Source organism: Capsicum annuum, chromosome 10 (assembly GCF_002878395.1).
Source record: "Capsicum annuum cultivar UCD-10X-F1 chromosome 10, UCD10Xv1.1, whole genome shotgun sequence".
Classification (NCBI taxonomy): domain Eukaryota; kingdom Viridiplantae; phylum Streptophyta; class Magnoliopsida; order Solanales; family Solanaceae; genus Capsicum; species Capsicum annuum.
This window is the reverse complement of record NC_061120.1, coordinates 221,564,619-221,590,309: the sequence shown is the minus strand read 5'-3', so window position 1 is coordinate 221,590,309 and position 25,691 is coordinate 221,564,619. Positions and strand designations below refer to the sequence as shown.

General features: G+C 35.8%; 4 protein-coding genes across 8 annotated transcripts in view; 2 read left to right on the top strand and 2 right to left on the bottom strand.

Moving 5' to 3' along the window:
• The first annotated feature begins 911 nt into the window (after positions 1–911).
• On the top strand, positions 912–4,464 carry LOC107844057 (ABSCISIC ACID-INSENSITIVE 5-like protein 2). 4 transcript variants are annotated; one of them, XM_016688549.2, is made up of 5 exons: positions 912–1,162; positions 1,320–1,361; positions 1,913–2,753; positions 2,834–2,905; positions 4,067–4,464. In XM_016688549.2, exons 3-5 carry the CDS (start codon positions 1,917–1,919, stop codon positions 4,145–4,147), a joined length of 990 nt encoding a protein of 329 aa, XP_016544035.1. In that variant the 5' UTR covers positions 912–1,162; positions 1,320–1,361; positions 1,913–1,916; the 3' UTR covers positions 4,148–4,464. The 4 variants fall into 4 exon arrangements, with proteins under 4 accessions (XP_016544035.1, XP_047253536.1, XP_016544032.1 ...); XM_047397580.1 differs by having other exon boundaries at positions 1,894–2,753; XM_016688546.2 differs by having other exon boundaries at positions 1,886–2,753.
• Positions 4,465–4,931: 467 nt separating this feature from the next.
• On the bottom strand, positions 4,932–8,827 carry LOC107844058. Its single transcript, XM_016688551.2, has 3 exons — positions 8,249–8,827; positions 6,676–6,800; positions 4,932–5,478 (listed from the first exon to the last, which is right to left on the bottom strand). The coding sequence occupies exons 1-3, from the start codon at positions 8,622–8,624 to the stop codon at positions 5,275–5,277; spliced, it is 705 nt and encodes a 234-aa protein (XP_016544037.1). The 5' UTR covers positions 8,625–8,827; the 3' UTR covers positions 4,932–5,274.
• Positions 8,828–9,437: 610 nt separating this feature from the next.
• On the bottom strand, positions 9,438–15,521 carry LOC107844056 (protein ZINC INDUCED FACILITATOR-LIKE 1). 2 transcript variants are annotated; one of them, XM_016688544.2, is made up of 17 exons: positions 15,177–15,521; positions 14,288–14,328; positions 13,423–13,483; positions 13,242–13,344; positions 13,030–13,132; positions 12,751–12,804; positions 12,582–12,644; positions 12,378–12,427; positions 12,154–12,229; positions 11,656–11,880; positions 11,442–11,529; positions 11,223–11,308; positions 11,028–11,135; positions 10,734–10,778; positions 10,554–10,642; positions 10,152–10,195; positions 9,438–9,958 (listed from the first exon to the last, which is right to left on the bottom strand). In XM_016688544.2, the coding sequence occupies exons 1-17, from the start codon at positions 15,337–15,339 to the stop codon at positions 9,786–9,788; spliced, it is 1,572 nt and encodes a 523-aa protein (XP_016544030.1). In that variant the 5' UTR covers positions 15,340–15,521; the 3' UTR covers positions 9,438–9,785. The 2 variants fall into 2 exon arrangements, with proteins under 2 accessions (XP_016544030.1, XP_016544031.1); XM_016688545.2 differs by lacking the exon at positions 15,177–15,521 and adding an exon at positions 14,409–14,650.
• Positions 15,522–18,293: 2,772 nt separating this feature from the next.
• LOC107844054 (probable ADP-ribosylation factor GTPase-activating protein AGD14) overlaps positions 18,294–25,691 on the top strand; it is an 8,918-nt gene continuing 1,520 nt past the window's right edge. The window contains exons 1-12 of the mRNA XM_016688543.2: positions 18,294–18,718; positions 20,036–20,097; positions 20,694–20,781; positions 20,887–20,948; positions 21,043–21,139; positions 21,282–21,692; positions 22,654–23,544; positions 23,662–23,787; positions 23,861–23,974; positions 24,076–24,162; positions 24,829–24,964; positions 25,044–25,086. Coding sequence (XP_016544029.1) covers positions 18,617–18,718; positions 20,036–20,097; positions 20,694–20,781; positions 20,887–20,948; positions 21,043–21,139; positions 21,282–21,692; positions 22,654–23,544; positions 23,662–23,787; positions 23,861–23,974; positions 24,076–24,162; positions 24,829–24,964; positions 25,044–25,086 — 2,219 coding nt within the window. The 5' untranslated portion in view covers positions 18,294–18,616. The remainder of the gene's footprint in view (positions 18,719–20,035; positions 20,098–20,693; positions 20,782–20,886; positions 20,949–21,042; positions 21,140–21,281; positions 21,693–22,653; positions 23,545–23,661; positions 23,788–23,860; positions 23,975–24,075; positions 24,163–24,828; positions 24,965–25,043; positions 25,087–25,691) is intronic.

Below are 25,691 nucleotides of genomic sequence, written 5' to 3'. Positions count from 1 at the left end.
AACATATTTTAAATATAAAAAATTGATTATTAAAAAAATTATAAAACTTTTTAAAATGAAAATAATAAATGGCATTGAGGATCCAAATTATGAAAAATAATTATAAAATTATTTGAAAAATAAAAATAAAAAATTGATTATTTAAAAAAAATTATAAATTTTTTACAAAAATGAAATAAATTATTTTTTAATAAATTAATTATTAATAAAATTATAATTTTTTTTTAAAATGTAAATAAAAGATGGCATTGAGGATATAAATTATGAAAAATAATTATAAAATTATTTAAAAAATAAAGAAATATGATTATTTAAAAAAAATTATAATTTTTTAAAATAATGAAATAAATTATAAAAATATATTTATAAAATAAAAAATTATTTATTAAAAAAATTATAAAAAATTTTTAAAATGAAAATAAAAAATGGCAATGAGGATCCAAATTATGAAAAAATAAAAATAAAAAACTAATTATTAAAAAGAAATTATAAAAAATTTTAAAAGATGAAAATAAAAATCAGATTTTTTTAAAATTCAGTTTTATTAAAAAAAATAAAAATTGGGGCCCTCTAAAGTTTTTGGGGCCTTTAGTGTTTAAAAAAAAAGAAAGTTTGTTATTAAAAAAATTTTGGGGCCCTCAATGCCACTTGACAATTTTTTATTTGTAAATTAGTAAAAAGAAATGTTGTCACGCGCCTTCCACGATAGCACTGCACGCGCAGTGCCAAATAGACAAAAAATGTCCAATCATAACAAAATTTGGAGGTTTAGAGGCCTGATAATTTAGAAGTCTAAGTAAATTTTTACAACAAGCTTGAGTGGCTATCGGTCATGAGTTTGTCCTTAATATTTATTTCGAACCCACGTTAAGGCGAGTTTGTTGTAAAAATTATGATGCACGTAAATTCATGGTGTTTCCGCAAAACTAAAAAACTACATTAGTTAATGCTAGAGTACCTAGTAATCACTGGTTGGTTTACAACTTTTTTCTTTTTTTGGCTGTGTCTGACCAAACAGAGGACAAAAGAGGATGCATGTTCAGGTGTAACAGAAGCTCTTAAACTGTTCACTAACAAAGCTGGAAACTTTAAAAGAAAAAGGGGGTCAGTGTAAATTGCACTACTGTAGTAAATCAAACCAAGGGCAAAAAATTCTTCTCTGGTGATGGTCTTGGATATCCATTTTTATTCATTGAATTTTGGGTTTACTTTTGTATTCAATGTTAATATTAATGATACTCTGTGTGTATCTCTTTTCTCCTAAAGTTTCAGTTTTGGTGTTTTTTATTCTCTTATGGGTGAATGCTTGGTGCATGTAGGTTGATGGATTCTGACTGATTCTTTCATTTCTCAGTTCACTGGTATGATGTTCTCCACCATTTTTCTTGGGCTTGATCTGTTTTCCCTTTTTTTTTTTTCTTTTTTTTTTTTTTATGTTGTCATTTCCAAAATGTCGTTGCATGGCTTTTATGATTGGGAATGATAAATGGTTTTGATTCTTTCTTCTTTTTTGCGTGGGATTCTCATGGGATAAATGTCCTTCGGTTTGAATCAGTGGGTTTTGGAGATTTCAAGATTAGGACTTTAGGCCTTCATGGGGTAAATAAAGGGGTTTGAAATTGATTTCTGGATTGGCTTTGCTCATTTTCAAGACTAGGACTTTAGTTTTTTGTGTGGTGAATAGAGTGGTTGATTGCTAGTTATGAATCATTGGGCTTTGCACATTTTAAAGATTTGTACTTTAGTTCTTTGTGTGGTGAATAAAGGGGTTTGAAATTGATTACTAGTTGTGAATCATTGGGCTTTGTGCATTTCAAGATTAGGACTTTTATCTTTTGGTGTGGTGAATAAGGATTTGGGGCTGATATCTGTGTTGATTGATCAGTTGAGCAGGTGTGTATGTTAAATACAGGTGAATGGTGGTGACTTGTGGGATGGGATCTCAGGAGGGAGGTGGCGGTGTAATAGAAGCAAATCCAAATGCTTTGGATAGGCAAGGATCACTCTACAGCCTCACTCTTGACGAAGTTCGGAATCAATTGGGGAGTAGTGGAAAACCACTCAATAGCATGAATCTTGATGAGTTTGTTAAAACTGTACGGACTATTGAGGCTAATCAAGAAGTGGGCGGAAATGGTTACGGGGCAATGCAGCACGGGGCTTCTGTGCATCATCAATCGAGCCTAACAATGACCAGGGATCTAAGCAAGAAGACTGTCGATGAGGTGTGGCAAGATATTCAGCAGGGGGGGAAAAGAGAGAGCGTTGAGAAGAGAAGCCCGGAGATGCAACTTACTTTAGGTGAGATAACTCTGGAGGATTTCTTGGTCAAGGCTGGAGTCATTGCAGAGTCGAACCAAGGCAAGAGAAATTCGGGTTTAGTATCAGGGGTTAATTCGATGGCATTGGGACAGCAAGCTCAGTGGCCGCATTATCAAATCCCTGCAATGCAGCAGGTACCGGAGCATCATCATCATCAACAACAACAGCAGAATAGACAACTAGTATTTATGCCAGGCCATCCAATTCAACAGCCTTTACCTGTTGTTGCTAATCCAATTATGGATGCGACTAATCCTGAAACCAAGGTGACAATGTCTCCAGCGCATGCTGTGGGAACATTATCAGACACACACACAATGGGAAGAAAGCGGGCTGCTCCAGGTGATGTGATTGAAAATAGTGCAGAAAGGAGGCAGAAGAGGATGATTAAAAATAGGGAATCCGCAGCTCGTTCACGAGCAAGAAAGCAGGTGCTTTTACTTATTTTGCATTTTTTGAGATATAGTTTATCATCTATTTGCCGGTGAAATTTTACTCTTCTGACTAACAGGCTTACACCCATGAACTAGAGAACAAGGTTTCTCGGCTTGAAGAGGAGAATGAAAGACTTAAGAGACAGAAGGTAGGATCTGAAAATCAAAATAATTCATGCATGAATTCAGCACTAATTTGCATTTCTTCTACTGATTTTTGAGGTATATCATAATCACATCCTTCATGTCATTAGCATGATTTTGCAGTGGCAATGTTGCACTAAACAAGGCACAACTTTAAACAGTTGTTGATTCATGCCTTCCGCTTTTGTTTCTTTTTTTCCTTAAGATGATAAATCAATCAGCAGAATTTTTATATTAACAAGTGATTTATTGTTTCGTGATGAAAGAATGTCAAAGTTATTGTAGGTGTGAAGAAAGATCTTCCTTAAATTTCTAATAAACGCTTCGTTATCTAATCAGTCTATTGAATTGCCCATTACCCACTGAAGGGCCATTGAGAGCAGTAGATTGTAGATGGTCTTTAACCGTCTTCACTATAATCTTTGATCATAATTTCCCTGTATGAGTACTCTTTTCTTCTCCGTAATACAATTGGTTTTTAATTCCCTTTTTCTGTTTCACTTTGTTGTTGTCCATGAGGCTTTAAGCTACTTTTCTGTTTAGCAATATATCAAATCAGTCGGAAGAATCAGAAAGTAAAAGCACCTGTAGATGCATATTGCAACCAAAATATTCAGCTACGCTCTTAAGGATATGGTTCTACATTGCAGTTATTGTTAGTTTACTAATTATCCAGCTGTTTCACATCCTTGCTTTATTGCCCTTTTTTAGAGAGATCTTTTCGCTGCATACGTTGGATATTGATACCTTATATGTTCAATGAAGGAGAGGAAACATCACTTAACTGGTAGAAAGTTAATAGGTGGCTTCCAGATGCGTATAATGGCAAATAAGAAATGCTTTAGATATTTGAAATGGGATGCTTGATCACTAAAAGACTCATTATTAGTTGCATAAACTTGTTAGATGTGTAGGTAAGATTTATGCTTTTCCATGCCAAAATTTGATTTTCTGTGTTAATTTGGATTGTGTTTACCCCTTCAAATGCTTTTGAAGAAGCCAGAAGCTCCTGACATGGAAAACCTCAAATGCCATTACCTCAAATTATAGCAAAAAAACTTGTTTTGTACTCTGGACAATTTTCAGTAGTTGTCTCCTTTCTGTTTCTATGAGGATCAGCATTCACTTTCACGAGTCAACCTGATTAAATATAATTTTATTTGCAGGAGATCGAGAATATCTTACCCAGTGTTCCACCTCCAGAGCCCAAGTATCAGCTCCGCAGAACAAGTTCAGGCCCTATCTGAATAGTGTTTTTTAATGTCATTGAAAATTTGACCAGCTAGTAGTGCTTCTTTCTCAACATCTTTGTTCAGGAGAATGCCTTGGTAACTTCGAGTGATTCCCAGTCGATGTCCATTCCCCATTGATATGTACTGAGTCGCTGTTGTATGTAACGTTAACAGTGTGGACATTGAGAATATGGTATTGGTAGTTCTTTTTACAGTTAGCTATGTGTCTAGAAACCGAGGACATATATAGTTTAGGGTCATAAGTTAGTAGATACAAAGGTCAGAAAACTCTCGGTCTTTGTTTAAGAATCAAGTGACTCATTTTCTTCTTCCCCCCAGTTGTTCCTTTGTGATTTGGACTGCTTTTGCTTCATTTTAACTGAAAGTGTTGTGAATCTGCAGGGTTGATTTCTCCGACGGTCACTCGACTAATAGTTAAGATTATCACAGAAAGTCATCTTTCTTCTTAGTTCTTTGAGAAATCTTCTCCGGATATGCGCTACTTTGCTTGATCAAACCTTTCGCAACTGTTACAATCCACCATCCTTTGACTTCCAATTGCTTCATGCTTTGAGAGGCTATAAATTGCTTGCTTTCATTCAAAGCAACAGAACATCAAACAATGGTATCATAGTTTACATAACAAAAGCAAACATTATTATTAACCTGTATTATGTTTCAACAAGTTGGATTAATCTTTCTTCTCACATATGCCCTTACATCATATAACACAATGGATTTAGTTTGTGTAAATATTAGTCAAAGGAAGGGGAAAATGCGTTCAAATGAAGTATGCAAATTCAAAAATTGCAGCTGCATTTCAAAATCCTTGAAAATGCACCTTTGCTACATTTCAAGAACTTACAAACTGCTTTCATATGTCAAGGCTGTAGGACAGGCAAGCTGTATTCTGTAGAGATGTATCTGAGCTCACATCTTTTTGTCATACAACCCGAAAAAGAAAGAACGAAACAAGAAAAGAAAGCAGCTATGCCTTATGTACAATGTTTCCTAATCTACACTAGCTAACTAAATTCACACCCTTTAAAACCCTCATCTGCACGAAAAGGACCAGCTCGATGCAGACGCATTAAACTTCAGTTACCTTACTGGAGCAACCATGAGAAGATAACAATAGGAACCTATAGATCTTTCCATACATTAAAATCGGTCGTTGAGCCATTGTAGTTGATTACGCTATCCTGGCACCCCATGAAGTATGTACTTCGCACTGGATCAACATTTACTAGAGCATGACCAGTTCCCAGGGGACTGACTGCAACGGCAACTTCATCTGCACCAATTATTACTTCCGCGTAACCTTTTTTAACAGCATCATTTTCCACCTGTAAGAAGTTGATGAATCGAGATAAGGACTTGGTATATATAACCAACTTGCAACCCTAACCCATAAGAAAGGAAAGGAAAGGAAAGGAAAACATGATTACTCATTCAAAAAGACAATTCTATGGGAAATTGTAATAGACGAGATAATTTAATAGCCATGGTTTGGTTTTTCTTTGGACAAGTAGCTACAGTTGTTTATTTGATCTTCATTTCCCTTTCATTTTATTCAGAAATAACGAATAAGCAGCAACTCATGCTTTGGAAGTTTGGAGATTGATGCAAAATTTGAATCACGTAGAAACCTTTCAAAGCATATCGGAAACAACTATTCTACTTCATCTGAGGTAGTGGTATGGACTGCGTACACTTTACCCTCCCAGACCCCACTTTGTGGGAATACACTAGGTATGTTGTTGTTGTAGAAATCTTTCAAAGCATGAGCAGAATGGTCGCTTCAATGATGAAGTAAAGAGAAACTATACATGTAGAGAACCCCAAAAATTGAGTGAAGGAAACTATAAAGAGGATGGAAGGATTAGAAACATAAAACCAATCACCCACACTCATGGTATTCAAAAAGTATCTTAGGTACTGAAGAATGTAATTACAAAGAGCACATGACTATGGCTAATCGGGAACAAATAAACTTACGGATTTTGCTAGAGACTATGAAGATTTTGAAGAACTTAGGAAAAAAGCTTGAGTATAGCTTAGGGTGGACTTCATGAAATACAACCTATCAGTGTAAGACACTTCTACCAATGTAACTTAGCATACAACGTAACGTTCAAGGTCTGTATATATGGCAAGACTTCAAAAACACATTGGACAAGTGACAACTAAAATATAAAATTCCTGAAGAGCCTGTGGAGGCAGACAGTTTGTGTAGACACATTTGTACTAAATTCACTTCCTAATCAATGCAAACTTGCATCGAAAAGAAATTATAAGCAAGATATAATCTCTTCCACCCCGGTAAATACATTATATTGCAGGGACTACAAAGGAATCAAACTGATTTATGTAAAACCAACATTTCAAATTTCTTCATGTTTCTGGATTATGTCCAACTGCAAAATATGCTTCCCTACAGATTAACATAGTAAAAGGAAGGATGTAGAGTGACTTAGCAATGATTAAGATAGGTAGAACTGTAAAAGCTTTCAGCTTTGACATTACTAAGAGGAAAAACATACCCGGAATAATGTCTTAGCTCCCCAAATAACAAATGTCTCATTGCATGTGTGGTGTCTGTGGTTGCCTCTAACACCACTGGATCTGATCTCACCCAAATGAACTGAAGCACAACTTGCTGCCCCACCTGATCTTGCAATTAAGAAACTTAAATCAGGGGAAAAGGGAAAGAAAACATCATCTACTTTCCCCTGTACTCCAATTCTGAACTTACACATTTCTTAACATTCTAAGATTACAACAACTACTAATGCTATACATCAATCCCAAACTAGTTGGAGTAAGCTATACAAATCTTCTACATCTAGTCCTCTATTTGGATCCTTTCATTCCAATACTCACTTTATTTTCTGAATCTCTCACCATGGGCGGACCTACACTATCTTTTGGGGTGCTCCGGCACCCAGTAAATTCGATGCGGAATAGGTATAATTACATAGGAAATATACAAAAATAGATATAAAAGATGTAAAAGCACCCACTAAAACAAAAGGTTGGCTGGGTGCACTGGTATTTAGATTGATCTCAAGATTCTCTATTGGAAGGGGCATCTTGGATTCAAACCTTGTTGAGGTAATATTTTACTTTTTTCATATTTTTAATTTTTTAAGCACCCACAATCCTTAAATCCTGGGTCCGCCACTGTCTCTCACACACACCAGAAAGAAATAAGTATACCTTACCTTAATCCCAACTACTTTGTGTCATCTGCATACATGCTTTGCTTTTATAACATTTTGTTCTTTGCTAAGAATGCATGTACTCCGTGAAATTATTGTTTTTTAAAAAGAAATAGAGAACAGAGCTGCCCAAATCAAGGGAAAGACAAAATAGGGTTGAGCAACAGCAACCACCCATGTTTATCTATGGTAATACTGGAAGAGGAAGCTCGGAACCTCACAAGATTAACCTCCTGATCTTTACAAGAAAATCAATTCTATATCAGCACACTTGAATGCATCAATCACCTACGCATTTTTTCTCAAATAGGTAATCAGCCAACTGAGCTTTAATGCCAAAATAGTCAGGCTAGGCTACATAAATCCTTCACATCCATTCCGCTTCAGATTAATCTATGTATATTATCAGTAAAAAAAAACGACTTCCCTTTTCCTGTAGGTCTTTCTAACTAGTTCCAGCCCAAAAGTGCTCAGTTTTCCTCTATGAACCTAATAGGAGCCGAGGAGAAGGGAAAGGTGTTGCCGGCCAGCATAGGGGGTAAGAGACCTACTTCCCTTGCTTCTAGACCAGCCATAGAGCTAACCCATGCCCCATTTACTTCGTAGTTGCTACAAAGACAATATCTTTATGCTAATCCACCAAAGACACAGCTGAATCATATGTCGAGCAGCAGGCATATTCTATTACTCCCTCTATCCCATTTTATGTGGCACCATTTCCTTTTTATTTAATCTGCCCCAAAAGAGTGTCACTTTACTATAATTAGAAATAAATTAGCTTCAAAGTTCCCGTTTTACAAAAGTTTTAAAAATCTTTTTTTCTAAAACAACGTGTCAAGCCAAAGGGTGTATTATACGACAATAAAGAAAGGCAGGTAAAGAGAGACAGAGGTACCTGAAATGGCAAGGGAAATGGGATTGATCAACCAGCCACGTTTATCTTTAGCAATAAGAGAAGAGGAAGGTGAGAACCTAACGAGATTAGCATCAAGATCATCAGACCCAGATTGCACCTTGGCATGCCACTCTTCTCTTCTTATGGAAGAGGAGGAGGGACGTTGGAATCTGAGGGAAACCCATGTCAGAAGAAGGAAAAGGGAGAGCAGAAAAGGGAAAGCATGTGGTTTCTTGAGGAAAGATTTGAGCGAATTCATCAAAGTTGAGATTTGGGTCCCCTGATTCTGAAAAGGGGCTGTGGAGATTGGAAGTTGTTGGTGGTTATGGCTATGGTTACTCAGAGGGGAAAATGATGTCCTCCTTGGATTTGCCATCTCTCTCACTCTTTCTTCAGCATTTCACATTACTATTATTCTTCTCTTCTACCAAAACCACAAACAAATTATTTAGATTTTTATTTATGTAAAAGAAATAGGAACTTTCATTCTTTTTCTTGTATTTTCCTGTTTTTTTATTTCTTTTGCTTTCATTTGTATAATAATAGACGTAAAAAATCACCATAAATTTTTTAGTAAAATGATGAGTTTATTGAACAGTAATTGATTACAAACTATGACTTTAATTTCTAAGTAACTCACTAGACTAGACTTGTGGGATCCCAAGTTTTCTAGTTATTCCAACTTGAAAACAAACTCGTATTCCAGTTTATGACATAAGAAATTATGAAATTAAAATGACTATGACTCAAAAAACAATCCTAAACAATTACGCTAACTTCTACCTAGCTCTAATTTCCTTCTAGGAGTTATTCATGCAAATTTCAAGAATCAATCTCTGATTTTTTATTTTTTTTATATGAGTGGGCAAATAACTTTGTGGAAGCTCTTGGATATTTATAGATGTTGATGTACTTGTTTCCTTTAAATCGGCTTGCCTTTCCTTCAAAGGAATCACATTCCTTTTTGGAACCTAGTTGTGGAATTATTATTTGTTATCATACGAGCTAATGTTAATATTCTTTTATCATAAGAAATTTGAACATTAGTTTTTTTTATTTGAAATAAAATATACATACATAGATATCTATTGCGTCCTAGTGCACACCCAAGTTTGCGTGGTCACCCGAGTAGTAAAGTGGCCCATTTCACTTTAGCTCTGAACTTGTAATTTTGGTAATGTCAGGATAATTGCGTTATCACGAGCCTCTCTTGTATTCCATTTTCTTGATCCAAAGACTCAGTTTGTCGATTTACATAATACATAAGGTTCAAACATTCATTTATTTCTAAGATACACCTACAAGTTGCATCTTTCCCTCTCCATTACACACACAAATCTGTAATATGGAAAATAAGGTTTACAATCAATGATCCTCAGAGAATTTGTTCACTAGTACAGCTACAGAACTAGCTTTAGTTCAACTCTTTGAAGATAATATGCTATACTGAAAGTCATGCACCTCTACCTCTGCAGCATAACGCAATGTGCTGGCGATTGACATTTCACTCTAGATCTGAACTTGTAAGTTTGGTACTTCAGGGTAATTCCGTTATCACGAGCCTCTCTTGTATTCCATTTTCTTGATCTAAAGAGTCGTCTTTTGATTTTGAAATATCACTGTCTTCAGGCTCTTTCAGAAAGGGTCTGAAGGTTAGAAGTAGACCGAGCAACTCAATCACGTTGAGAACAAAGAAAACCAACTGATCACCTGTTGAAACATCACATTGCCTTTGTTTAGTTTATAGGGCTTAACTTTTATATTTACGTGCATCCAAGTAGGCCATGAGATTGTCCAGAGTAGACTAGCATTGTCTCACAAGTTACCAAAAGCAATATAAATGTCTTGGCACTTGAATTTGAGTAGAGTATGGCCACAATGAGCTAGAATATCACACACTTACCTGGCAGAACATCAGCATCTTGACGCCGTTGTGACCAGGACAATCTGCATAAAAATTGCAGATCATAAGAGCGTGTTGATGCATAATCTTTTCTACATGTCTAGATTGGCAGACAGTAGACCTTAACTTTCGAAATTCACTAATACTACACATGGGCATCTGATTATATCACTACGCCGCTCTAGGATTTTCAAATGTACCAAGTTAAGCTCAGATCCTGCATCGATTCAGGCCAAACATGAAGTACTTATAACAAAGACGAACTATCATTGCATTCATTTGTGAGACATATATATGGTACTAAGTTTGTTCAACAAAAACAAGGGCAAAATAGCAACATCGTGGTATGCACAGAAATGACCTTAAAGATCAGCAGAAGATAAAGAGAAATTAGCAACTTACAATGAGCCCCCGGCTGCTGGGCCAATTGTCTTGAAAAGAGACATTGAGGACATTGAAATGCCATTTGCCGCTCCCCTTTGCTCCTGGGACTGAAGTTAGACATTTTACTCACACATGAGCTTTACCGATCACTATTATATGAATGATAGTAAAGAAATGCTTATGGTATAAAGTAGTCACCACAGCTCTATTCTGCATGAGTAGTAAGCCAGTTGTAATTGATACCTGATCAAACATGAAAAATAACCACTGAGACCAAACAAACAACTTCGAGATACTGAAACAGCAGAGGCCAAACAAAGGTAGTTGAACACATATGAGCAGAAATTTTGGTGATGTATAGGATATGGGAGATATCATGAACCAGAATATGAGCAACAGTTCTCAGATATTCACAAAAGCACTACATTGAATTTCTATCAATAATAGCTTCGTGAAGATGAAGAACTCAATGATCTAAGGAAAAGTTCTTACTGAGAGAATATTTTTTAACATAGATGCACAGTTGAGCGCTATGGAGAGACCAAAACCAGTTAATAAAGCCAAATATGGGTAGCTTGCCAACAATGGTATGCTTAAAACCTGAAATATGAGTGACTTCAGTTTTAACTAAGAGTGAAAAAGTGACTTAATAGGAAGTGGTAAAAGGCAGTTTAGTCAGGGGCATACTGCGCCAATCCGAGAAATCATGACAGGCCCAGTAATCCTTTCCACCAGTGGATAAACAAGAAGCTGAAAGAGTAGCAAACCAAGGCCTGGTGGATCATGTAACAGATTAATAGTCTTTTCGGATCAAAAGATGCACAATTTTCCAATGTAGTCTGCCTAAAAAGCTTTAGAATACACAAGGAAAATTGTCCTGCAGAGATTTGGGCTATGTCTTTATACCTGTGATGGCAAGAACTTGTCCAACATCAGCAGTTGTAAAGCTTAAACCCCCGAGGGTCCTTGGACTGACAGCCCAAAGTGAAAATATCTGAAAAAGCACACGACTTGTAAGATATATTGACAAGTTTGTTCAAGCTAACGGCAAATTATCCAGAAGGTTGCTTGGATTTCTAGTTTTTCCGTTAAAATGATTTTTGAACGAAAGATAAACTACCTCCAAATAGGCAATATCGTGGAGCTGGAATATACAGTAGACAATAATAGAAGACACTAAGGGCCAATTTTTCAGAAGGCTTTTTTGAGAACCCGGGGCTCTACGTTCAGAATGGTTCATGTTCTGAGACACATTTGAACCATTTGATTCATCTGGAGTTCCTCCTGCAGACTCATCAAAGTTATTTTTGTCTCTCTTTATTTTGTTGTGCTTGTGAAGTGTCTCCTGCAATGTTTTAGAAGTAGTCAAACTGCAGAAACTGTTTTAGCTAATAAAATCCTGTTCTATGTTTTACAGTGGATTAGTTATGCCAAATTCACTAGTTCGTGCTAAGGATTAGAACAGATCATTTTTCAAGAATTACATACTACGTTCGCAGCTATGGAATATTACCACGAGTTAAGCGACTGAAATGTGAACTCGAAAAATACTTATGGAGGAAAGCCTAGATGGCACTTAAAATGAGAAGATAAGTATATATAAGACTAGAGGTCATACCGGAAGCCAAAAGGACATTACTGTTGCAGCTAATGCAAAGACTGATATCATTAGACAAGGTAAAAAATATGGGAATCTGCAAGGTAGAGAACAAACAAATAAACTTCTTAAATAATAGGAAATAAAAAGGGAAAAGACAGATAGAACCAGACCAAAATCTTCTCAATATAGAAAGTTGAGAGTTGAGAGTAGTTAAACATACAGAACAGGAAGAATGTAATTACCTCCCAAAAAAGGATTCTTTGGAAAATATACTGGGATATTTTTCTGCAGGCTAGAAACAACATAAGTGACACATGAATTGTTATTCAGACCAACATGTTGATCGTAAAATATTCAGACAAAACACTTCTTTCAGAGAGATAGTTCTTCAGTCATCACTACAGTTAAAATTAACACCAACAATTCTACCGTGGGAAGAGCTTTACCTGTGCAAGATAACCTCCAATTGCAGGACCAATCACCAAGCCTATTCCCCATGACGTGCTTACCTAAATAAATAAGATCTTAAAAACATTTTATGGCACCGGATCTCACAGCTATGCAATAAAGCTGTTTAGAGGGAAAAGAAAGACGGGAAAGAGAGAAGCAACTCACAGCAGATATCCCCAAAGCATGGTATTCTTTTCGGCAAATTTCAGAAGCATAAGCCTGGAGATATTGAAATCAAAGAATATTGGTTTAAGGTATTGAACAACTAAAAATTTGAATGCATCCAATAAGGTTCATAATCTTAATTGTATAAAAAGAAGAGTACAAGAAAGATAATACTAAACTAAGTCGAATAGAACAGGAAAAACTCATAATGCAAATCACAATGTCAATGCTGAAAAATAAGATGCTAATATCTGACATAAAATTCCAGTAAAGACATACTCGCATTGTGCCAATTATTCCGCATAAACTTCCTATAAGGAACCTTGTAATTATAGCCATCCAAAAGTTGGTACTAAGGCCAAAGAGCGCGTTGAATATAACCCTGCAGTTGATTTTTCATATAAGAAGTTAAAACTTGAATGAAATAGCTGAATTTATTTATCAGAACCAAATCTTATGCACGAGGACAGTGATTAACCAGCAATACTAACACTGTAATTGTGCCAATCACAACAACTGGCTTTCGCCCATAGCGATCAGCAATTACTCCCCAAAGAATAGAAGTCAAAGCTCTTCCCAACATGAATGAAGAACCTTCCAGAAATGGTAAACAACATGTAAGAAGAGAAGACACTGAAATTACTCAGAAGCTGTGACGGGTAGTATACGGACCAACATATCCGGCATAATAACTAATATCTTCCTCCCTTTCCGCAATGTGAAAATCTCTGACCTGTAGGAGTCAAATGTTAATACTGCCACAGCCACAGTGCAGACACTAGCAGATCAAGAATCACACACAGGAAGAATGGAGCTATAAATGGCTAAGGCACAGGGAAGATCCTTCAAGTAGAATATAAATGTTTTAGCTTGAGAAGCTCTCAGTGCAATTTATTTCTAGTAATCCAAATCTATGCATGCACAAAAAGTAGTTCTCCTTGATACCATAGACCATAGCAACTCATAATCAGAAGTTCAACAATATCTACCTATATTTCTGTTCAAAAACCTGATTAAGACACTATATGGTGTCACCTATAAGTGATGAGTTTCTGCAACTCAAACTTATTTATGTATTTAGGCTGATATATCGGTTATTTGATTTATGAAAAGAAACCAAAATTGAGTTTGGTTATTTGCAAACCATGCTAGTTTTAACGGGAGCACGATTTTCTGGTACTGTTGACATTAAACTACTACTAAAAATACCTTCATTTGCATAGAGATACAGTACATTATATTGGTATGTCTCATATCATCACACTCTTATACCTCACCAATTGTTGATTGTCTAATTCAGTCGATTTGTCCACATTTCAGTTCATATTTTTGTTTGGCGTGTTCTTTTTTGACATAATACAACTTCTTCTGCTGGTCAAAGAGGCAACGCTTAATCATGCTTCATTTGTATTTAAACAGCCTATTGCACTACTCTTTAGTAGCAGGTGAAGAAAGTTGAGAGATACCATATCAAAACACTTAAAGAAATGCAAGCTTTAATCATATGATTGAACTGAGCAACATAATGGATATGTACCATAAAATAGAGGAAAGGGAATAAAGATGATATCGGCAAAGCTGCAAAAGATTTGAGAAGAGAAGTATGTTAGTGCAAAATTCTGAGAGGGCAGAAAAATGATGGAGGAACGTAACTTAACCTCCAAAATCACTTCAAATGGCAGTGTTTTTCTATGTGAAACCAAAATTAACGGTTCTGGAAAATAAAACACCATGCCTTAGAATTAATTTGTCCATGTAAACTTCCATAATCTCAAAAACAAGACAATTACAGTCGATAATCCTCTACAACTTGCAGATAACTTGCAGCAGCATCAATTTTTAAACAAAATATATATTGTCGAATTGCTAACTATGCGATAAACTTATTAGGAGCTACTCCATTTTAAATTATTCTGGAAAAAGGACTACCGTCAAAGGAATTAGCATTTGGCCTCAGAAATAACTGAGTAGGCCAAGCTTTTGGCTGGAATGCAGTACAAACTACTGCTCCTAACACTGACAATGGGACATGAAGAGAAGAGAAAACAAATATGGGCCTCAAATTGTAAATATTACTAATAGGAACAAAACATATATAGCTCATCAGAGCCCAGCAATGTCCCACCATCATTAATATAATAATGAAAATGACATTCATTCATTTTTAACTAAAGATGGAGGCAAAACCACCACAAAGATGAATGAACAATTAGGAAAAGAAGATGATCTGAACAAGAAAAGATTCTAGTATAGCATAACTGGTCCTTCTACAAATAGGAATTAAAAATATACGCGAAACTACTCCAGTTTCACATAATCATAGAGATTCGCATATAGCCATGCACCTTAGTTATGATCTTATCGCGAGCGTTGTGGCTAACTAACATGGAACATATTGTACTACATAAAAGGAGGAGAGATCTAACAGGCGCATAAGGTGACGATGGAGATGAAGAAGACGGGTTTAATAGGGACGCTGGTGTCTGCGCGCTTTAGCTGCTCAACTTTGCAACCTGGACAATCTTCTTCATATTCTTCTTCTTCTTCTTCTTCATATTTATTCAACAATGCCTCCATTTTCTTCTTCATTCTTGTCTCTTAGCTTCTTCTTTAAAATGGATGTATAATTGATCACATCAGTTTTATACTACTACTAGTACTAGTTGATCAGTTGTATGTGAATTGTTACTATAAATTAGAGGGTAGTTGGGGAGGTCCCATCATTCCCTCTATTTCTATATTTTCTATGACCATCTCTCTCTGTGTTTGTGTGTATTTAATTTCATGCAATAGACTGCTGCTATACATTAATAAACGTCGTCTAAGGACGGCAGCATGCATGCAAACTAATCAAAAAGGGTTCAACATCACTAGTGTAACTTTCAGCGAGACGTTTCGTTTTGTGATCTTAAACTAGAAATAAATAAACGTGTACGTGATAATAGAGCAAAGGGAGTATATATATTTGAAATGACAGCATATATATTATATATGCCAAAGTTTGTCAATCATGGACTGCTGAACAATTATTTTACTCATGGTTTTTAGGAACTGCAAATTAAAGTAATTCAGACAAAATTAAATGCACATTGAAGTAATTTTGTGGCATACTATATATTATACTGCAAATAATGTCTCCATCGATGTGTGTACCATATATCTATGTAAATGTAAAATAATTAGAGATATTCAAATTGTTAGACAATAATGTATAACATTTACACCATGCACAGACCGACACTATCTATTCTTTAAAAAAATATTTCTTGTTTAACATATTACTATATATAATTATGTGAGACAAATATTCATTTAAAGAAGTTTAATGTTACACCCTTCCAACTTACTTCTTCAAAAAAGTCAAAAATCTATTTCAATAATATATTCTTAATTCCATTATCTTTTTTTTCATCATAACCAAATTATTGAAGTACTTTTTGTGGTCTCCACTCTCGTAAGATATTAAAATTAGATTTATCAACCACTCTTACGTCGTTTACCCTATGATGAATAAATATGTGTCAGCAAACGAAATAATTATCTTGATTAAATATGTCTTATAGTAATGTTAATATAATTAAAAACAAACGAATAGGAAGAACAACTGTTCCAAATAAGTGATGAGCACATTATTTTTATATATATGCACCCTCAAAAGGATATGGGACATATATATATATCGGCCAAGATTTAGCTTACCTCAATATTTATTACTACTATTATTTATATTGTATATAATATAATGCTTTTGATCATTAAAATTTCTTGGAATGAATCACTCTCTGGCTCTTCCACTCAATATATATATATATATATATATTAATAATGAATGCATGGTGACCCATGATGACACTATATATTATTTATTAGGTTGCAGATTTGGTTACATATATGCCTCACTCACTCACTCACATATAGTAGGGACAAGGGACTAATGTACAGTGCTAATTATGAATTCCATAAAATCTTCAATAATTCTAATTGAAATTCTGTATTGATACTAATTTATCTAGAACTCAAATAAGTAAAAAATATTCTTCTTCTTCAAAATTCATAAATTAAAAATTATGATTTCACCTTTACATATACTAGTCAAAAGGACAAATTATATTAGTACAATTTATTCATGGTAGGCAGCAAATAAAATGACCAAATTAAATTTTGATAAGTAGTTAAGTTTCTTCAAACTATCTATATTAATACTACGGAAGTAACTCAATGGAAAAAAGTAATATTAACTATAATGTTACGTGCACTCAAAATTATTTCTTTATATATGGATCCTTTAGTTAATTTGAATACCAATTTTATACAATCTCAAACTAATGTGAGATTCATGCCTGAAAGGACATAGTTACCAAATGCCTTGACTAAATTAAGCCAGCAAACACATGATATATTCTTTTTTTATTACGTGAATTTTAAAACAAAAGTGTGAAATTCATGATCAAAGAAAAGCCAAATGATCAGGATATGAATGATGAACATAATAGATGACAAAATAATAATTAATGATGAAGTCATCCAATTCGAATTGCGTCTAATAAATAGTAACAACATATTAAGTATAATTCTAGAGGTGAGTCTCAAAGAGACTTTTTGTAGTGTTAACTAACCTTGCAAAGGTAAAGATATTGTTTTCAATAGACCATATACTAAAATATGAGGTTCAAACGTCCAACTAATAAAACTAGGTATTAAACTAATGCACCAAGATAGACATGAAGGCCTTCTTCTTCTTAAAGAGAAAATTGGATGGACTAGCTAGCAACTTTTTGATCAGTATCTCAAAGTTTTAAAATGTAGCTACTTGTTAATATTGAAAATAAAATTTAGATAAAACATCACTAGTTAAATCACAAATATTCTGAACAAGAATTTACTTTAGTTTTTGAATATTTAACAATTCAAATTCCAAAATATTCTTGTCAAATTGAAGGTTGTTCTGTCAACTACATTTCAAATACGTCAAAGAAATGGCTAAAAATTGAAAATCAGAGTCCAAGAAGTGGCCATGTCGCGCCATTTTGACATTCTTCTCTCTCACACATCTTTGTTGGGCCATTTCCCTTTACTTTCTTCTGAACCAAGTAGCTACTAGCCTTGGGCTTTGTACAGATTGAGGGGGTTAAGTTTCAGAAATGGCCGTCAAATTGACCCCACGAAAATGGTCTTACAAAAATAGCATGGCATTCATTTTTTGACTCCGTTTAATAAATGTTGTCCATAAGATAGACATTCTGGCTTAAAAAGATGCTTATGACATTTCAAGACACTGAAATCATATAATTGACCAAAGGTTTTACCTTATATGTATTATCCATAAGATAGGTGTTCAAGACATTTTTAGAAAGTAAAATTGTTTAATTAACCTTAAGCGTTCAGCCTTATAGGCAAGAGTTAACTTATTGAACGCGGATAAAAATTCAAGACCACATACTTTGCTGGACAAAAATTCCAGATGGAAACTTTGGGGGACATTAGGCGTAATTTTCCGAATTGATGCTGCTAAAAAAGTAAATAATCTTTTTCATCAATTATTAACGAAAAAAACAATAGGAGGATAGTAGTTTGTATGGTGTGCGTGTTTGACAGGAGATGATTGGCAAAGTTTAGAAAGTAGTAATGATTAGGAATTTGAAATTTGTATATCCAATAGCAGTACAGTTCAAAAAAGGAGGGTCAAGTTGAAATCTGAAAGGCGGAGAGAGGGAGAGCGAGCGAGCGAGCTGGGTGCTTCGTGCCTCTCTCTTCATTCCTCATTCAAAAATAAAATTAAAATTACACCACCTAAAACCCTAGTTTTTTTCTCCATCAATTTCCCCCCCAAAAATTGTTGTTTGATTTGGGGGGAAACAAACAAGGGATGATGAGTAGTAGCAGGAGAGAAGAAGAGAGGAACGAGAAGATAATAAGAGGCCTTCTCAAGCTCCCTCCTAATCGCAAATGCATCAACTGCAATAGCTTGGTATTCTTTTCATTTTCCCTGTTTTTTGCCTTTTTTTTAAACGGTTTATCTTCTTCTTCTTCTTCTTGTTACACTTATGTTATGTGAGGTGCAGAGATCATTTCGTTGTTGTTAGAGAATTGTAGGTTCAGCCAGGCATAAGTACGAGATTTGAACCCTTTAATTTGTCTAAAAATACAATTTTTTTTTTTGAGATAGCATCGTGCCCGGGCCAGCTTGCACGCACCAGCTGCATGTAACTTTATCCACAAAGGCTAGGAGAGATGGGGGAGAAATCACCTAGTGTTTTCGACATTAGAATGAAATGGATATGAATATGGTAAAAGTATCAGTCTTTGTGTTGGGCATAATTAAGGTAGGGGTGAAAGTGATATTTAAGAGCACCTCTAGGTTCAACAGCTGATAATTCATGTTAAAAATATGAACCTTAAGTATTGAATGAAATAGACGCCTGGAAGTTTTTTAGTATTGGAATGGAATGGGCGTGGATAGGGTAGGATAAATGTAAGATTAAGAGAACTTCTACTTTGTATTGATAGGGTATAGACACGTGTTAAATTAGGAGAACCTTTACTTCTTAGGACCCTTAATTTGCATTAAAAGACGATTTCTTTTTATGGACCAGAGTAGAGTACAATGTATACAGGGTTCATATAATCAAGTCAACCCCAAATAATTTTGGATAGGTGCTGATCACTTGATATATTTTTCATTTGCTTATCGATATGGAACTTCGGCTTGCAGTCTTGCCAATTTCCTAGTAGTTTGGTAGGTTGTACATATGCATCAATGTTGTTTAGGCTCTTACAATTATTCTCGTATTATTGCTTCATGTTGGTATTTACATAAGGAAATGAGCACTATAACTTAAACAAGAAACTGGAACGAGTTACTAATTTGGTCATTTTATCTACCTTTGAGGTTTTGGCAAACCCATTAAGAAAACCTTTTGATACTGGAGCCCACACACTCTCGTTTGTACTCACTGCATCTTCAGAAAGAAAACCATTTGATAAGTGATAACATTAGTTATAAGGGCTATTTGACTCTTATATCTTTCTTCAATGTGTAATTAATGACTATATTCCTGCTGGGAATAGTAAGGATGAAGTTGAAAATAAATAATGACTTTTCAGTGTTCTTAAGTGGCAAATATTTGGAACTATAGTGACAGGAGAAAAGGATCAGAGGGAGTAGTTCCTTGAGATGAACAGTAGAAAGCTAATTTCACCAATCTGGCTATTCTCTGTGTTTGATATTTTAGTCAATAATTTGGCTCATTTTCATTTTAATCATCGCATCTATTACGATGTGCAGGGTCCGCAGTATGTGTGCACAAACTTTTGGACTTTTGTCTGCATGACATGCAGCGGAATACAGTAAGTACTACCATTTTGCATGCTCTTTACATTTTTAGTTGCAATGTACGTGTATGGGAACTTGGTTTGAATTATCAGCTATGAGGCTAACAAGCTTAGTAATTGAGGGAGGTCTTTCTCCTCTACATGGCTAATCTGTACAATTTCTCTACTTTAAAGCTTCCGGGGATATTCAAGAGGTTTCTTTTTTTTTTTCTTATCAGAATTTGAAAATGCATTAGCACTTCTAATGCAGCTGTGGCATTGTATTGGCCAAAACTTGACCTGTTACACGTGCAGCTAAGTAGCTTATTTTAGTTGCTTCAGTAGTCAATCTTCCTGAAATCTATTGGAATAATGTTCTGAAAAAGATGGTTTGGGATTTTGTGATAAGAAAATGTCTGTCCTTGTTTTATTTTTTAACTAGCATGTGAGGTTGCAACAGACAAGTGATGTTCATCTAAATTTATTGTCTAAGCATTGTTTAAATAAAAACAGTGGTGAATTAAAATTTTAAGTTCCCCTCGTGTCTGTTTGTGATGTTTTCTATTATGCTCCTAAGCTTGAAATTCTGTACGTCAGGATGTTAAAATGTATTCATCTTATTCGTCTTGCAGTCGTGAGTTTACTCACCGTGTGAAGTCAGTTTCCATGGCTAAGTTTACTTCCCAAGAAGTGGAAGCTCTTCAAAAGGGTGGTAATCAGGTGAAAATATTGTACTCTTAACCGATCAAAAGTTAAGGTAAAAGAATTGCTGATTCTTCTTCACTTTGAGATTAAGATTCTCTTGTCCTGTCTTTATTTTTTCAGCGGGCCAGAGAGATATATTTAAAAAGTTGGGACCCACAAAGTCAGTGGCTTCCTAATAACAGGTACAAGATTAGCAAGTTACTTTTAGTAGGTTACTAGGTTCCTGGTGAATTTACAAATTCAAGATGCAAAATCGTAACTTTCTTTTCTCATCAGCAATGTTGATAAAGTAAGGGAATTTATAAAGACCGTCTATGTTGATAAAAGATATGCTGCAGCGGAGTCCTCTGACAGACCTCCTAGAGATACTCAGGTACTATATTTGGAGTAATATTTTGTCTATGCAGTACTTTAGACTAGAATGTTTCTTGAAACTTCTTTCTATGATTTAGTCATAATATTCAAATCAGCACTGCATCCAGACTAATGTGTCCAATAATGCATTGTGTTGCCAGAACTTGAGAAACCTCGACGATGATATGAGAAGAGCAAGTTCTTATCATTCCTATTCTCAAAGTCCACCATATGACTTTCAGTATGAAGAACGGCGTTATGGTAAACATGCGCCAGTACTCTCTAGAAGGCCAGGATCAGATCGAGGACTTTATGAAGGAAAGGTGTCGAGTTTCTTGAGTCCTAGTCGTTTAAGTGATCATATGTATGAGGATAGGCTTGCTAATGAAGGATCTAATCCCAGAGCTTCAGATTACTCTGTGTCTAGTGGAGGTGATCCATTCAGGCCTGAAGCACAGTCTCCCAACTTTCAGAGAGGCATCGGAAGTCCCTTAAGTGACACCTCAAGGGATATTTCATACGAAGATGCACGGCATGCCAAGAAAGATGCTGGAAGAATATTACGAGCACAGGTCATGTAAATATTACTTATTTACCTCTGTTAAACTTCAAATTACTTGGTGAAGCATATTCAACTCTGTATTTAGGGTGTTCTTATTAATCAAAATATGCTGTTAAGTATAATTCTTTTTCTCTTGTATCTGGTTGTGTTCCTAGTTAGAGGGTCCTTACTGATCAGAATATGCTGTTAAGGAATTTATTCTCCTCTTTGTGTCTTAGTCCTTTCGTGTCATAGATGGGCATTATAACATGGCTTTCCAAGTTAAGTATGAAGGCTTCCTCCTCGTTGATGAACAAGCAAGGAACCTTGGAAAAGCATGTGGACAGATGTAGAGTTTGAACATTTTTCTCTCAGCATATTATAAATAGATTGATTTCTAAGTGGAGGCGCCAAAGGTCAGTAGAAAATAGCCATTTTCATGAAAAGAAAAGAAAGATGGAGTTGTGATGGCATGACAGTCATCTGCTAGTGAGTTGAAAAGTGACATTCTTTTTTTTTTTATAACCGTGGTGTCCGGGCCAGCTTGCGCGTACCTCGACTAATTCCATTTGGTACCTGCTAGTGCCACCTCCCACCAGCAACAGGTACCAGGTAACACTGTCCACCAAGGCTAGGACAGATGGGAAGAAATCATCTGATGTTTTTGTCTTCACTGAGATTTGTGAAAAGGGACATTCTTAGTTCTTGCAGAAGCCTAGCGAGGTTTAGATAGTTACAATACATTTTTCTGGTATTACCGTGTTTCGTTTACCTTTTTTTTTTCCATAGAAGAGGTTTTATTCTCAATATGATCCATAAATAAGATAAATCATGAGCGTGTTAAATTCATGGTCAATGAAACATAATTTGGATATTATGACCATGCAAGTGGAACTTGGATTTCTTTCCATTTGACTTATAGAAAAGGCACCTTGTCCTTTTAACTGCAGCATTTCCTTGTGAAACTGACATAATGGTATTTGTTAAATCAGAGAACTGCATCTTCCGGAAGTTTTGAATCGTTTGACAGCAACTCCTTGTCATTCAAGTCTGTAAATTCTTTTGGTTTAGCGGATGTTACTTCAGAATCAAAGCAAACAATTGAGGCCCGCTCCAGTAAATTGTCAACTTTCCCCTCTTCGCCACGATCATCGGGACCTGGAAATTCAAATGCCCCGGATCTATTCAATGCTTCCGCAGTTCCTCAAAATGCTCCGCCTACAGTTTCAACAAAGTCGCACTTTCCAGTGTCATTATCAAATGGCTCTATAGATTTATTTCAGCCATCTATTTCTACTGGTCCAATTGGTAATGTAAATCAACCGTCGCTCACTCTCCCGCCTTCATCGTTGGACTTATTCTCAGAGGTGCCAAACCTGCCATCAGTAGCAAGTACTAATGAAAAACCATCATGTGAAGTCACTTCCAAAAATGAAGGATGGGCAACATTTGATATGCCACAGCATGCAGCAACAACAGGCATCGAACAGTTCACCCTGGCACCGGCACATGCTTATGGTCATAATTCTCCTGACTTCTTCCCTGAAAAAACACACCAACAACCGGTTGTAACATCCAGTGAGAAGTCACTGGATGTGGTTCCAGAGAGAAATGATAGATGGGCCACATTTGATGTGCCTCAGCATGTGACACTCACTGGCAGTAATAACTTTACCTCCAACAACATTCAATTAAAGGGTGATTCTCAATCAAATTTGGACACACCTTTCTCTTTCATGCAATGGTCATCACCGGCAGAATCTGATCCTCATGGACCAACCATTAGAGACTCTACTGCTTGCACTTTAAATTTATCAATGCCTGCTCCATTTCATGGAGGTGTCCAGAATGTTGAAGCAACTCTAAGTGCAAGAAGTACTGATGTAAGTGTAATCTAATTGAGTTTGGGAAGTGGCATAAGCAATTTCTGAGTTGAAATCATCTCTTGACAACTTCTGCTTAACTTCATTTTATTTTATTATCTGCTCATCTCTTGGCAGTTGTGGAGTGCCTTTGATATTTCTACTGACCACTTAGCTCTCAAGAGTGTGGCTAGTAGTAAGGAACCAGTTGTAATGAGCCATGATCCAGTTGATGATCAGTACATGGACTTAAGAGGTGTAGAGGTAGTTGTCTTCCTAATACAGTTAGAATTTGTATGTTTGCTTCTCTTTTATTTTAAAGACTTCTATTCCTCAGAATGTAGCTACCGGTCAAAGTCAAAGAGCTGTGTTGGATAGTGGATATCCTATTACTACTTTGCCATCATATGGCATTGCCTCATCCTCTGGATTGTCCAATCTTCCTGTAGCGGTCAGTTAATTACTCACCTGTCCTGTATGACCACCCTTTTTAAACATCTAGATATCAGTATGCTGTTTCCTGTTTCTTTGACATAGGGTTCTTATTAACAGACAGGAGTGCATTCACATGCAAATGAGCAGAAGTCCAGCAACCCATTTGATCTTCCTTACGATGTTGACATGGAATGCAGCAATATGGTAAATGACATTTTTCGTAATATTGTTTTCTGAAAATATAGTGAGAATTTAACATTTTGTTTTGGTCCTCCAAGTCCATCTATGTCGAGTGAAATTTCCCTTGACAGCACTCCCCTCCAAGAGAAAAGAACTTTTAGGGATCGATTGCTGCCTTTATTGTACTAAAGGAGTTTTCTTATGTTGTTCTGCACATGTTCTATCTGATATTTACACTACAAGTCTAGGCTAAATTTTGGGTCTCATTGTAAAGAAAATAGACCTTAGGTAGTCCTAATTCAATCCCAAAATCTAGCCCTTAAGGTGAGGATTGTCCGAACACATAAGGAGACGACAACCCTTACTCAACTAATGTGGGACTCTAACACACCCCTTCCCCTTCCCTGACAAGCTCAGAGCTGGACTTTGGACTGTGAACAACATATAACATAGCATTGAGTAACAAAATAATATGGGTGAGCCTACCTCCGATGTCATGTTATGAAATAGATGTTGAGCCTAACTCAAGCCCAAAATTAGCTCATGAGGATTTCTCAAAACAATGTAAGAAGATAATAACCCATACCATCAAGCATGTGGGACTCTTAACACACATGAATGTCTACTAAAACTTGTTTTCCTAAGAAAATGTTCTTTGGTGCATTCTAATGTGATAATGACTTATGCCAGCCTCAGTACTGGGACATGAGCTCATTACAACATGCTTTGCCAAATGATGAGATGCCAACGTCCTTTATTGGTGGTGTGACCGAATCTTGGTTTCCCCAGAACCCAGCAACAACCTATGTTCCTGCTGGACAGCAAGGTATGTGATGTTTACTTTTTCAAGAAGTCCTTTCTTCAGGGAAACTTTCAGCCTCTCAAAATATGTCCTCTCTCTGCAGGGACATTATTCGTTTCCCCACAACCAGCTGGCAATCAAATATCGTGAGTCATTTTACTTTTTCCATTTTGTGTTGTAAACGTATGCAAAAATTTTCCCATGAGATCTTATTTTTATTAGTGATATTCGTTCTCTACTTGCTAAACTATAACTTAATGCACTAGTCCTCTAATATGAAGATGCTTGAACATGTTTGACACTTTGAGTTTGACAGGCTATCCACTTAAATTCTATTTTGTTCTTCTCTGGTTGTTTAGGGATTAGCTGATATATATTCTGTCTGTTGGGAATTTGACTGTATCCTCACTCATTGTTAGGTTTTCTATCTTTTAGGTATACCGTGTGTTTGGGGGGGGGGGGGGGGGGGGGGCAGTAGTGTGGTTTGAAGCAGCCTCGGGATTACATATAGTGAATTGGTTTTGGCTGGGGAGAACATTGTAGTTTGGTACAGATCTACATTACAAACAATACATGTGTGTCTACCATTTAGATAAAGGCATGTGGCACTCTGTGGTCGAAAAGAAAATACACATATAAGGGAAGGTGGATTATGGAAGTCTTTATTTCATATCCTGAAAGTGCTGCAATTAGATTGGAAAAACTGATTGTATGTTCGAGATTTCTAGGGGGGGGGGGGGGGGGGGGGGGG